Genomic DNA, 12,982 nt, shown 5'->3' on the forward strand with positions numbered 1-12,982 from the left:
CTGTCAGACATGTATCGGTACATTGCTTTCGTCAACAAGGGCTTCGGCACCATGTGGCTATCTATCAGCTCGATAAGGAGTGCTTCGGGGATACGCACAGCACTACGCGAATGAACATCATCTCGTCGATCTCAGGTTTTCTAGCCATCAGACATTTTCAACCAAGTCAATTCATTGTAGATTGCAAATATGGCTACCGCAGCGCATCAGTCCCTTTTCCAGTTCACTTTGTCTACTGGTGATAGCCCAGCCAACGACAACGACGATTATTACGATCAGATCACTGCCTTGTCCCAAGCTTTGATCAACAGGAGCTTCCGCGACCTATTTGAGAATACCGAAGGAGTCGCTAGAATTGTCCACCCCAAGGATAAAAAGGGCGATAGAATACTTGGAGAACTTGAGGCGCCTACGATTATGTTGATAGCGCACACTGATGACGTGAATCTTGCTTACTACCAGCTTCGGTCTGTTCCCATCCTTGCTTCTATCAACTGATCAAATTGACTAAGTCGGAGCAGTATCAAGTCGGCCAATGTTGTCTTTCGCAACGGCCAGACGCGCACTCTTTCTCAATGGGTTCTCACTATCAAAGTAAACCTTGGCCAAGTCTCTTTAGATATCCAATCATCAGATAACGAGGCAACACGAAAGAGTAAGGAGTATTGGAAGCAGGATGTTGCCAAGAGGTACCCAGGCTTCGTAGTCGGCGACTATCGCGTTCAGCGCATCTTTGCCAACTTTGCTGGTATGTTACACTTGTGTTGAACTGTGGTAGAATCTGTTAGCTAAACCCCTTGTCTCCAAGCTGCGCAATGGGATACGCCCGTGCAGCACTTGAGCACTTGTTTCGACCCCAAAACCAAAACAACCATCACCCTCCAGGAATGGCAGGACCGACCTGAGAACTCCGACTACTTCCATCGTATCATGCAACTCATTGGAGATTGGGCTAAAACTGATGCTCATGATGGTCTATCAACGCTGGGCATCAAGTTTTCTTTACATCAGGAAGCCGGTAGGTGTCCCTCAATTTTTCTTTTATGTGTTACTGATACGTCACAAACTAGACAAAGTCCCTCCGGCAACATTCAGTAAGTCAAGCTCCTTCTTTGAAGCTCTCCTATGACGTATACTGAAGTCTTTGGCAGAGCCTATGCTGCGTCATGTCCAGGTCTATCCTTACAAAGACCATAGGTACCCAAAGCCCATAACGAGTATCGGAGATTGCTCACGTGCGACTCAAGCTGCGCCTTACGGAGATCTCGTGCTTGGGGATTTTAACTGCTTGATGTTTTGTGAAAACGTGGATACGAGCTGGGACATACCCGGAAGGTCTATTAATCCCATAATCCGTCCCCTTCCCCAAGTAAAGAAAATGGGTCACTCATGCAATCTGGCATTTCCCGTGTCCGAAGATAGTCTGAAGGTTCCGGATTCGTTAGGCACCTTTGCTATGGATTATAGGGTCGTTATGAACCGCTATCTACTCCCTACGCTTGAGGATCTGTGTCGCGCCACTGTGGTCAAGATAGACAATCCCGAGCGCAAGATAGCAGCACCTGAGATATCATTCCAACCACGGTATACCATCGGCTCTCCACCTCCCGAGCGGCAATTGAATAGCTCACCTCATGGTGGCATCGAGTGTACGAAGATATCAGACTGCAATTATCGATGGGGATATGATGACAAGAAGGGGGAGAACGGACATCTTTTCACAGATGGTCCATACAGTATTCTCCGAGATAGGTATAACTCTTATCAAATCGATACTAAATCTGCAGTCGAGGTCCAGTGGTCTCCTGGAGGGTCTGCCATGGCTATCTCAGCTTCCATCTTATATAAGTACGATTGTACTTTCGCGGATAACAAGGACATGACCGGACATGTGGATAGTGTGAAGTATGAAACAGACCTTTGCGGACCTGTGAACCTTGGCTAACTGACTTTGCAGGTATAGGGTCAATGCTAAGTCGGCCTTCAGCCTGGAACTACAACTTTCTAATTCTGCCATAATACCCAAGGTCAAGGGCATCAGCAGAACAGACTTTGAAAAGATAAAGGACGGCTCCATTACTAGTCCAGATGAACTCAACACTGTCTCCGATGGCGGCCTTAACGTGTCAGAGTCTATCAATAGTTCAACAGCCACAGGTCAAGGGGCCGATGGCAGTAGTTCTGTCTTGATGCGAGATCTCGAGACGTCACTGAGGGCAGCCATGGCTAGGTTCACTCAACGAATTAATGATCATTTTAATAGCAGAGGGCATTTAGTGCTTCCTGGGTATGGAAATCTGCAGATGAAGAACCCTAGATTCACCAAGCTCGGTGGTATCGTGGCAGACTTCGATTTCAAGTAAGTGTCTAGTCGAGATCTCTTTTCTGTTGTTTATACAAACGGCAGATGGACATATATCCTTTTCTGACAGCCAATGATAGGTCAACGGCGCCTGATGGGGTAATCTCGTTTCCCAACTCTCATGAAAACCCTGACTCGGGTGATGAACGATTGGGTCGACCAAAAACACCAACGGGTGTTCCTGGGCCGAAAGACGAGAACTCGCTTAAGCTCAATTGGGATTTGAAAGTGTCCTATAACCAAGCAACAAACATTTCTCGACTGTCATTGAGTGCCCAAAACAACAAGAAAGAAGATTTAAGCTTCCATTTTATTCGCATCAGCTTACTGACATCGGCTTCTACCAAGACACGCCCATTTGATGATACTGATTGGAATCGCTCGCCCGATGACAAGGCACTAGATATACTCTTTTCACATGGTGAATATTTATATTCTGCCCCAAATGAGCGTCATTCTGGAGAGTCGTTGTCGGAGACTCAGCTACAGGGCAACGTTTACAAACTTAGTAAAGGAACAGGGTGGCCCACCAACTTGCCTCCTCTTGAAGTCACAATTAAGACTGAGAGATCAGCTGGAGAGATGCAGACTTCTGTCCATGGTCTAAAGGGTACTGATTTTAAAGTGCCAAGGGACCAGGAACTCAGTCTTGTGCTGCAGGGTGACATCCAGGAACTGGGACGATACAAGATTAAAATCGCCGAATCTTGGAAGAAAGTTCCAGGTATGAAGTTTGGGGGAGAAGGGACTGCGATAAGCTACAAGGACATCTACATTCAGCCATGACTTTGACCTGGCTCGCACGTCGAAAGCGACTTCAAATCCAGAAAATTATCAATTCCTTTCTTTATGTCAATGACCCGGAGGCCTTGTGAATTAAGGCAACGCAAGTGATGGTTTACTATATATTGATATTGCTACATGCCCTGTCCCTTTTCGATTCAGTTTTCAAATCCTCTATAGATTAATTCTGGGCTAGGCATGATCATTCACAACGTGAGATTTGGTGACTGAGACGTTGGATTGAGCCTTTCGGAGTAGGCATAACACAGGCCTCAATCTAGTTAACTGGCTATGTTATGGTTCGCTAAAAAATTGCTCATGTATCGTATACTTTACCCGTAGTCTAACCTCTCGGCCCCTCCTAAAAGTGACCCCAACGGTTGTGGCTGACTGCAAAATCCCCATAAGGGTAATCCTGCAATATCAAGTTAGGCGCCCCACGAGATTCTTCTTGCTAAACAGGCCGGCATCTGCCATCCTACACCCATGCTTGTACAACTACTTCATACAATTGCGTGAACTATGTGCCAGAGTCTGAGTCAAAATATTGAAAAGACACATAAACTATTCATGCATATATCTCAATAGAGACGGAAAAGCGGAGGTTACACGGCTGTTTGTAGGTAAGCGTTCCAAAAGGAGCTAACGCACAGGCGAGACGCGCGTTCCAATTCACTGAACCCAGCACGGAAGGGGACCAAATTAGACCTAGCTTAGCTTCACATATCAGGCCATGCCCCAAAAAGATGCAGAGTGTCAATATTATGCAGGCTAGCAAATATGATACGACAAGAAAGTAGCTGATATCAACATCTCGGGCTCGGTATTAGCCGCCAAGTTCCCTTGACCAGGGTGGCATGGCGTAGTGGAGTGTGAGGTTAAAGAGAGCTGACTCATGGTGCTGTCTCAACCAGGCCGAAACTGGCCATCTTCTCCATTGTAAAGATAAGGCCCCTTCGAAAATATCAAAACCCAGTCCTACACACAGATTCTGCACAAGGGATATTGGAGTAGTTATCCATCGCCAGCTATTTCTGCCTACACCGTTCCTAACACTGCAATACATTACTCCAGCATGACTACCAGTAGCACTATGCCGAGGAAGGAATGGATTTACAGGTTCATCTGTAACATCGCATATAAGCAAGGTGACACATTCTTAGTCGCCGATATTAAGGAAGGAGGTGGCTCATCCCTAGTAGTTTGGGCACAGTCAGCGTTAGTTGACATTCTTGTCAGGATCTGTTCGCCATGTTCCTTGGCTAACCGATGCAGGAGTATTGAAAATCGCCAGCAAAACGAAAATATAAAGTGGGAGATATGGTCGTATCCCCTTGAGCAGAGCACTATAGTTGTTCTCTGGAACCCTCACTCTAGGCGATACATAATGAGTAATGGCAAGTGGAAACATTCTCCTCTCTCTATTGACCCCTCCCTGACTATTTCTAGGTAACGAACAATATGTCGAAACTGACCATGGCGATGAATACGACGTGAAGTTTCATTGGTATCTCGAGGGGGCTGATGTCAAGAAACCAAACGACACAATCCCTGTTAAGTATGATAATTATGGCCAGCATCCCAAGGACGTACTGATCTGTGATTCTTAGATTCCGATCTGTGCTATATCCATCATTATTCCTCGATCTTGAAGTAAACAACCCTGTCCACAAAACACCGTTCGTCAGCTGGAAATCTCATAATGGACCTACCCAGCAATTCTATCTACATACTTTATAGGGCACAATACTAGCTAGCAAGTAATTGATATACCGTATTAATGTGGTGCTTATTATGCTGCTTCTATTTCAAGCAAGATCGAATTGCAACAAGTTTATGCAAACTGGCCCTTTCTATCACAGGTTTACAGAATGGAAAAAGAGAAACCTGCAGTCTGACACTAGACGATATAGAATTGATTGTACACTTGCGCCATACATTTCGCTTCCTCTTCAGTAGCTAGTGATGATAGTCTGTTGTCAAATTCATAGCCGGCTCTAATACGATCGTCGGGTATCCGAGTCTTCACCCGACTCCGCTACTAAGTTCGTGTATCATGCATGGAACTAAAATCGAGGTAGACACTAGCGGATTTGGGCCAAACCTAGAGCCTAACTAGAACCTTTGCCACGTCAGACTCGCTACGAATATGTCCGAACGGATGTGAGTAGTCGTATTATGCACATTGCCAATAAAAACAAGGGTCTGTTGCATTAGACAATCAGATGATGTTCTCAATAAGGAAACTTGGTGCAACAAGAGTTTCGCCTGCAGCAGATGAAATACTCTTTGGGGTGTTTTGAGCCGATTTTGAAAGGATATTGGCTGATTCCATCATAGCTTATCGCCGCCGCCTTGACCTTCGCTACTTTGCCCTCCCATGCAACACAGAGGTTCGGCACCCGTACTGTCGGACCACCGGCATTTCCAACCTCTATATTGTTCTCGGGCTGAACTTGAGGAACCGATTGTGATTACGAAAGAAAGGTTTTCATACTGTGAGCAAAAATAGATAGAGTGTAGGAATCTTCTTACTTTCGGCTGTCAAGTATATGCTTAGAGATCTTATAGGTTATACAGCGCTCAAAGTAGCCTCTGGCGTTATCTCCTGGAACACTCCACGGGCGACAAAGAAGTAGCAAAAGTTGAGATTCTGAGACAGCAATTGGAGATCTTGGACCATAGTCGTGTCTGACAAGATGAACCGCAAACCCAGATATCATCCGAGCGACGCTGTAGCACCTAATACCAGCAGCTAAATGGAAAGCCCGTCCTCGGCTTCAGCGGTCGTGTCGGCAGGCAAGACCTCGTACGGAGCAAACCAACAGGCGACACCGACAGGCCAGAGACTTCCGGCGGTCATTTCAACCCCAAGCCTTCAGAAAGGCATCGCGGGAGGCAGTCATCGGCCGATTGATCAAACTTTCAAGATGAATCCAGTCAACGGTACAATGTCTTTGGCCATACCAATCCCAGTCACTGAGGGACGTGGCGGATTTGGACCGAAGCTGGAGTTGTCGTATAATTCGGGCTTGGGAAATGGCTGCTTCGGAATTGGCTGGCAAATGAACTTGAGTTCCATCACACGCATGACTTCTAAACGTACTCCTATGTACGATGGGACCGACACTTTCCTGCTGAGCAGCGAGGATGAGTTGGTCCGTATAGGGGACCCTGTACGCATTGGCAATGACTTCTCCGTTCAGTCCTATCAACCTCGAGTCATGGGAGATCCTCTGAAGATCGAACAATGGAGCCGATTGCTAGATCCTTCTGATGTCCATTGGAGGACGATTTCAGGCTCCAATGTGACTTGCATTTATGGCCAGTCAAGCCAAACACGAATCTCGTATAAGGATCGGTCTAATCACACGTGTATTTTCTCGTGGCTTCTGTGCAGTTCATACGACTCCTTCGGGAATTTAATCACCTACGAATACAAGGAGGAAGATACGCATGGTCTAGAAACCTTGTCATCTGCGGCGCGATTGCAGGAACAGAACCGATTGATAGACACATCTGGGCGTGCAAGGTACTTGAAGGCGATTAGATATGGCAATACAATTCCTAATCGAGGTCTTGATGATTGGAAGCCATTTAAATATGATGGGCAATACCACTTCCAGGTGGTTCTGGACTATGGAGATCATGATATCGACAACCCCAATGTTAAGGCAAATTCACCCTGGTTGGTCAGACAAGACCGATTTTCAACATCTTCAGCAGGATTTGAAGTACGCTGGCTGCGGCTGTGTCGTCGCATTCTCATGTTCCATTACTTCCCGGAGGATCTTTCAGACAAGCATTGTCTAGTGCGTTCCGTTTCGATGCAGTATCAAGTGTCATCCGTGGCCTCCCTCTTATCTTCACTTACAGAACAGGGGCATTGGTTCAATCATGAAACAAAGACGATGCAAAATCAAGCGCTGCCGCCATACACATTTCAGTATAACATGCCGATCGATGTCCCCAGTGTCAAAGTTGAACACATGGATACCGATAACTTGCCAAATTTACCAGGTCTAGATGGGAATGAGTGGCAATGGGTGGATCTGCTAGGAGAGGGGGCGCCTGGTCTACTTGAACAATGTACCGACGGCTCTTGGAACTTCCCAAAGAATTACAATATCACAGATGATTCATCAGCCCCGACGTTCGGTACATCTATGACCATACATACCCGACCGAATCGAAACTTGGGTAAATCGGCCTATTTTGAGGACTTGAATCAAGACGGAAACCTTGAACTAGTCTGTTTAGACGACGTCAACAGGTTAGAAGGCTTCTACAGCCAGTTTGGTGAGGGATGGGTCGGTTACACTACCTTCTCATCGATTCCAAATCGAGACACCACAACAGTATCCTTCAAGCAACTGGATCTCACAGGTGATGGACTTGCGGATCTCGTGGCAGTTGATCCGGTGAGCAGGGAGATTATGTGGCAAGAAAACTTGGGCACTGCTGGATTTGCTCCATTGAGACGATCCGAAAACAGGACGGGTGTTCCACAGCTGACTTCTGACGACCCTGGAGTACAGGTCACTTTTGCTGATATGACAGGTGACGGTCGGTCAGATATCGTACAAGTCTCTTCAGGCTATGTCACATACTGGCAGAATCTATCACATGGGCACTTCAGCGAGCCGGTCTGCATGTATAATGCCCCAAGTCTGGGGTGTGATATACCAATTGCCGAAAGAATACGCCTTGTTGACATCAACGGCTCAGGTACTAACGACCTGATCTACCTGCCTAGCAGTGGGGGTCTGCACGTTTACTTCAACCAAGCAGGAAACGGCTGGAGTGAGCCGCAGATCCTTGAGTCTTTTCCACCAGTAAACCAGCTTAGTAACGTTTCTACGGTGGACTTATTTGGTAAAGGGACAGCATGTTTATGTTGGAACGGCAAAATATCTGGGTCAACTTCAGCGCAGACTCTCTACTATGTCGATCTTGCACCTGGACCGAAGCCCAACTGCCTAGCTTCATACCGAAATGGGAGAGGATCACGAGTAGAAGTCTCGTACAAGTCTTCCAACTGGTATTATCTGCAAGATGAGCGAGCTGGTGCCTCATGGTGTACAAAGATAGGGTTTCCCGTTCAGTGCGTGAGCCAACTCAGGATCTTGGACGATACGACTGGACTTCAGAACACCAAGCGCTTCACTTATCATGATGGTTACTACGATGTTCTTGATAGAGAGTTTAGAGGCTTTGGGATGGTCGAACAACTCGAATCTGTTGTTTTCAACGTCAATACTCGATCGGAATTCCACCAACCAGCTACCCTCACCAAAACCTGGTTTCATACAGGAGCGATGACACCAGTCAGTAGCTGTCTACATCGAGCATCTTCTGAAGCTCTATTTGGACCTTACTGGTCCATAGAGTCAGTTAATCTCGACGATCGGCGTGACTTCTGCCGGGCTCTCAAAGGAACGCAGCTTCGCGAAGAAATCCTTGGCGACGATGGAACTGAACTTGCAGAACATGCCTACCAAGTTACCGATACTGCTCACCAAGTGGTCCAGCTTTCGCCTAGAAAAGGTCCACTGCAGCCGGGCACGTATCGTTGCGTGCCACGTGAAATACTCAAGACTCACAATGATCGGTCACGAGAGTCGCTGCCACGCTACAATCACGAACTCATCTTGGAGACTAACAGCTACAATGATAAATTGAAGTCAATGGAGATCTTCTATGGGCGCTCAAGAGGAAAGGTCATGGATTTCTCCCAAAAGGAAACTATCTTGACCTACACAGAGAACGAATATTGCCTCCCTGTCCTCGACAATGGTAATGGGGTCTTTGTGAAGCCAATGCCGTCATCGACTCGTAAGTATCGCATTGTTGGTCTAGACTGTTCAAGTGATGAAATACAATCGGCTTTCACCAGGTTTACGAGTGGCAGCTTCCAGGTACTGGAGAGCATTCCCGAAGTCCCATACAAAGATCAGATGCTACCTCCATATTCTTCAGAAGCCCGTGTAAAGGTCGAAGAGAAACGGACATTATACCGCAATCAGGATTTCTCTCAAGAAGAGCCCTTACCTCTGGGGCAATTTCAGGGCTACTCGGTGATATATGGTATACTTGACCTGGCTGGAGGAGACAGTTGGTTTCAAGAACTGCTCAAGCACTATTTACCCGAGAGTTCGAACTTGGATAGTTTTATGACTACATATGGGTACACCAGGACGACGGAGGAAGACGGCACAACACTTTGGTGGCGGCCTTCTTCGCGTACTCTCTTTGGTCCTGACGCAAAAAATGAACTCGCCACGGCCAGAAGGTCCTTTTACACACCGACGGTCACCCAGGATGCCTTTGGCAATCGTAGTACAGTTCAGATGGACGATTACAACCTGCTGCCAAAGCTTTCTACTGATGCAGTGGGAAACGCCACCAAGGTGGATATGGATTACAGATACATGTCTCCATTGTGTGTCGTTGATCCAAACAGAAATCGAACCACCTACAGCCACGACCAATTGGGTCGAGTCATGGCAACAGCCCGATCCGGGAAAGAGAACGAACTGGTTGGTGACAATCTCAGCACGACAGTCCAGCTACTCTCACAAGCTGATAAAGATGCTTTCTTTGCATGTCCTATGCAAGAGACTGCTTTCAAACTTATAGGTGGTGCCACTAGCTGCCGCCTGTACTATGACGCCCAAAGCGACCATTCGGATACCCGCCCGAGTGCCTTTATCGACTTCAGTCGAATGTCCCATCATGCGGATGGAGCCAGTGCTAGTGATATTTCCATATCGATTACCTACCTGGATGGCAATCTCGCTGAGCTGCAAACGACCATCTTGACTGACACAGGGGCAAATGGATGCGAGTGGAACATTAGTGAATGGACTTTACGAAATAGTAAAGGAGACCCAGTCCGCACTTTTCAGCCGTGCTTTTCCAGTACGCATGGGTTCATTCATGCTTCTGAGAGCCAGTCGGAAGTAACCACCATGATCTATGATCCCCTGGGCAGACTAGTTGGCACATTGTATCCTGACCACGCATACTCGAAAGTGAGGTACGAGACTTGGACAACTACAGAACACGACAGAGGTGATACAGTCTTGATGGACCTTTTTGAGGACAAAGATCTCAGTATCTATACCAACGCTCTCGCAAAAGAGAACTATAGCCCCAGCTGGCACGCTGCGGCTTTGACCCAAGACCTTTCACGCAGGGCTGCAGCAAAAGGTTCGGAGATTTACAGTGAGACACCCGATGAAACGTATCTGGATGCACAGGAGCGTCCAGCTATCAAAGTCACAGATTGCAAAACAGCCAAGATAAAGACACGTAGTCTATACAGTCTTGCAGGACATTTGGCTCAAACAATAGATGGTAGAGGTCGTCTTGCTGAAAGCGTCACCACTGACTTGCTAGGCCGTGACATAGTGCGTCGAGGGATGGACACGGGCTCGGTATTCACGTTTCTCGACTGCATGGACCGCACTACGATTTTGGTAGATGGCCGTCACTGGAAGCAACGGTCGGTATACGATGCTGCAGGCAGAAACACCCAGCTCTGGCTCTCGCAACAAGGTGGAACCGAGTTCCTCGCAGAATCGAGACACTATGGGGAGACTGTGGCAAATGCTGAGTCCTTGAACTTGCGTGGAAAGGTGGTTGGAATCCGTGATCAGTCGGGGATCCAGAAGAACAAGGCATTTGACTTCAAAGGAAACTGCGTTGAGTCAACTACCCAGTTCACGACTGACTACATAGGATCGATCGACTGGAGAGCTGAGAGCAACACCAAGCTGGACCCCGAGATTTACACAATTCGAAAGGCTTATGATGCCATGGACAGAGTGGTCAAGTCACATGATGCCGAAGGTGCAATCACGAGGCATAGTTATGGGATTTGTGGACAGCTCAAGCGAGTCTCATACAGAAGCGGACGGCAGGGAGATGACCACTGGGGAGATTACATGAGTGACATGCGGTACACGACTGATGGGCAACCGGAGCAGATCCTGTATGGGAACGGTGTTCTGGCGACCTTTCAATATGACTCGGCGACCAGATTGATGATTCGCAAGAGGCTCATCCGCCAAAGTGACAGGAGAATCATGGAAGACACACAATATTCACATGATGTTATGCATCGGGTGATCCAGTCCTCGGATGCCGCCCAGCCAGTGTCGTACTTCAACAACACTGTCGTTGACGCAAGATGCTGTTACACTTATGACACTATTGGCCGTCTCTCATCGGCCCAAGGCCGTGAAGATGCTAATGCTAATGCCCGAAGGAAGTCATCTGTCGGGATCCCTAGCGATATAAGCCGCATCTGCAGATACACAGAAGAGTACGAGTATGATGATGCGAATAACATTACTCGGGTGAAACACCACGCAGGGCCGAAAGGACAGATTTGGTTGCGGAGTTATACTTACGAGGAAGGAAGTTTGGTCAAGGAAGGCGAACTGGGAAATAGGCTCAGTTGCACTTCAAAGAGTGGTTAAACAGAGAAATGGACCTACGGCGATGGAGTCAACACAGGCTTCGCTGGCAGTGTCAATGCCGGTGGCGGGATGCATTCCATGTCCTGGGATCCTTTCAATCGGCTCAAGTCTTGCTCAAGGCAGATCATGAAGAGTGGCACGCCAGAGACCACATGGTATGCGTACAACAGTGAAGGGAGGAGGGTACGGAAGGTGACCGAGCGGTCATCTTCTGGCTCAGGCGATGCGAGAAAGCTCAAAGAAACATTTTTCTTTTCCAATCTGCACATATACAAGTGCAAGACTGGCGATGGATCTGGCCACAGCAAGGATAAAAGGTACCATTTGATCAATAGTGCCGAGCAGAAACTGGTGGCCATTGCGGAAGAGGACAAATCCTTATCTTCAGAATCGCCTCTTCTAGTGAGATATCGCATGTCTGACAAGCTGGAGTTGGACCAGTCGGGACTTGTCATAACTTATGAGGAGCATTCCCCGTTTGGGTCCAATTCTTTTTCCCTCAGGCGATCCAAGCAAGAGGCATCCCGCAAGTACAGATTTGCTGGTTATGAGAGAGATAAAGAGACCGGCCTCTACTACTGCAACGCACGGTACTATGCCCCATGGCTTGGGCGCTGGATATCGCCAGATCCTATGGGAACCAAGGATGGCCTAAACTTGTACTGCTACTGCGGCGATGATCCGGTGAACTACATCGATCCCACCGGAACGACGGGCTTGTTCAAGGCAATGCAGATAGCCGCAGTGCCAATGTTCAAGAACGTGATGAGAATGAACGAAATCACGAAAATGGGTCCAGGGGTTCAGCCCTACCAGCGATCCTGGCCATCAGAGTTTTTCAAGCCGCCTCGAGACTCATCTCCGGCTCTCAGAGACGACGTCAAAATCGTAAATGAGCACGAGCAATGGAACAATCTGAAGGAATACACCGCAGTAATGGAACAGAAGGCACAAGCTCCGCTGCCAGGCATGTCGCTAGAAGTCATGAGGCAACTGGGAACGTACACTCTGGATCAGTATATCACCGAACTTGCCAAGGAAAGTCTATTTCAGGGATACAAGGAGGGCGTCGGAGCTGCTACTACCGCAATCGAGGCAAAAATCCTCCTGCTAGGCATACCCTTACCTTTACGGGTTGGGGCCGCTATCGTTGCTGACGCTGTCGGCAACAAGATCGCGGATGGGGGAGTGGAGAACCTTCGTGAGTGGATGGCGGGTCCGAATGAGCACGCGCAGAAGGACGCACAGGATCACGTAGAAGCGATTAGCAATTTCTTTCAGGATCCGAGGGGATTTGGACAGGAATTGGGGGAGAATGCGGTCAAGAGCTTTTTCTGAATACCCAACATCA

General features: G+C 47.8%; 3 protein-coding genes across 3 annotated transcripts; all 3 read left to right on the forward strand.

Annotated features, from left to right (window-relative positions):
• Positions 1 to 189: 189 nt before the first annotated feature.
• Positions 190 to 3,148, forward strand: FMAN_14735 (uncharacterized protein; the record flags this gene model as incomplete). Its single annotated transcript, XM_041822972.1, has 7 exons — positions 190 to 467; positions 522 to 748; positions 809 to 1,018; positions 1,071 to 1,094; positions 1,152 to 1,905; positions 1,958 to 2,359; positions 2,443 to 3,148. The coding sequence occupies 7 exons, from the start codon at positions 190 to 192 to the stop codon at positions 3,146 to 3,148; spliced, it is 2,601 nt and encodes an 866-aa protein (XP_041688599.1).
• Positions 3,149 to 4,238: 1,090 nt separating this feature from the next.
• Positions 4,239 to 4,755, forward strand: FMAN_14734 (uncharacterized protein; the record flags this gene model as incomplete). Its single annotated transcript, XM_041822973.1, has 2 exons — positions 4,239 to 4,542; positions 4,595 to 4,755. 2 exons carry the CDS (start codon positions 4,239 to 4,241, stop codon positions 4,753 to 4,755), a joined length of 465 nt encoding a protein of 154 aa, XP_041688600.1.
• Positions 4,756 to 5,904: 1,149 nt separating this feature from the next.
• On the forward strand, positions 5,905 to 12,969 carry FMAN_14733 (uncharacterized protein; the record flags this gene model as incomplete). Its single annotated transcript, XM_041822974.1, has 2 exons — positions 5,905 to 11,623; positions 11,669 to 12,969. The coding sequence occupies 2 exons, from the start codon at positions 5,905 to 5,907 to the stop codon at positions 12,967 to 12,969; spliced, it is 7,020 nt and encodes a 2,339-aa protein (XP_041688601.1).
• Between the last annotated feature and the right edge of the window lie 13 nt (positions 12,970 to 12,982).

This window comes from Fusarium mangiferae (genome assembly GCF_900044065.1).
Source record: "Fusarium mangiferae strain MRC7560 genome assembly, contig: FMAN_scaffold014, whole genome shotgun sequence".
Classification (NCBI taxonomy): Eukaryota; Fungi; Ascomycota; class Sordariomycetes; order Hypocreales; family Nectriaceae; genus Fusarium; species Fusarium mangiferae.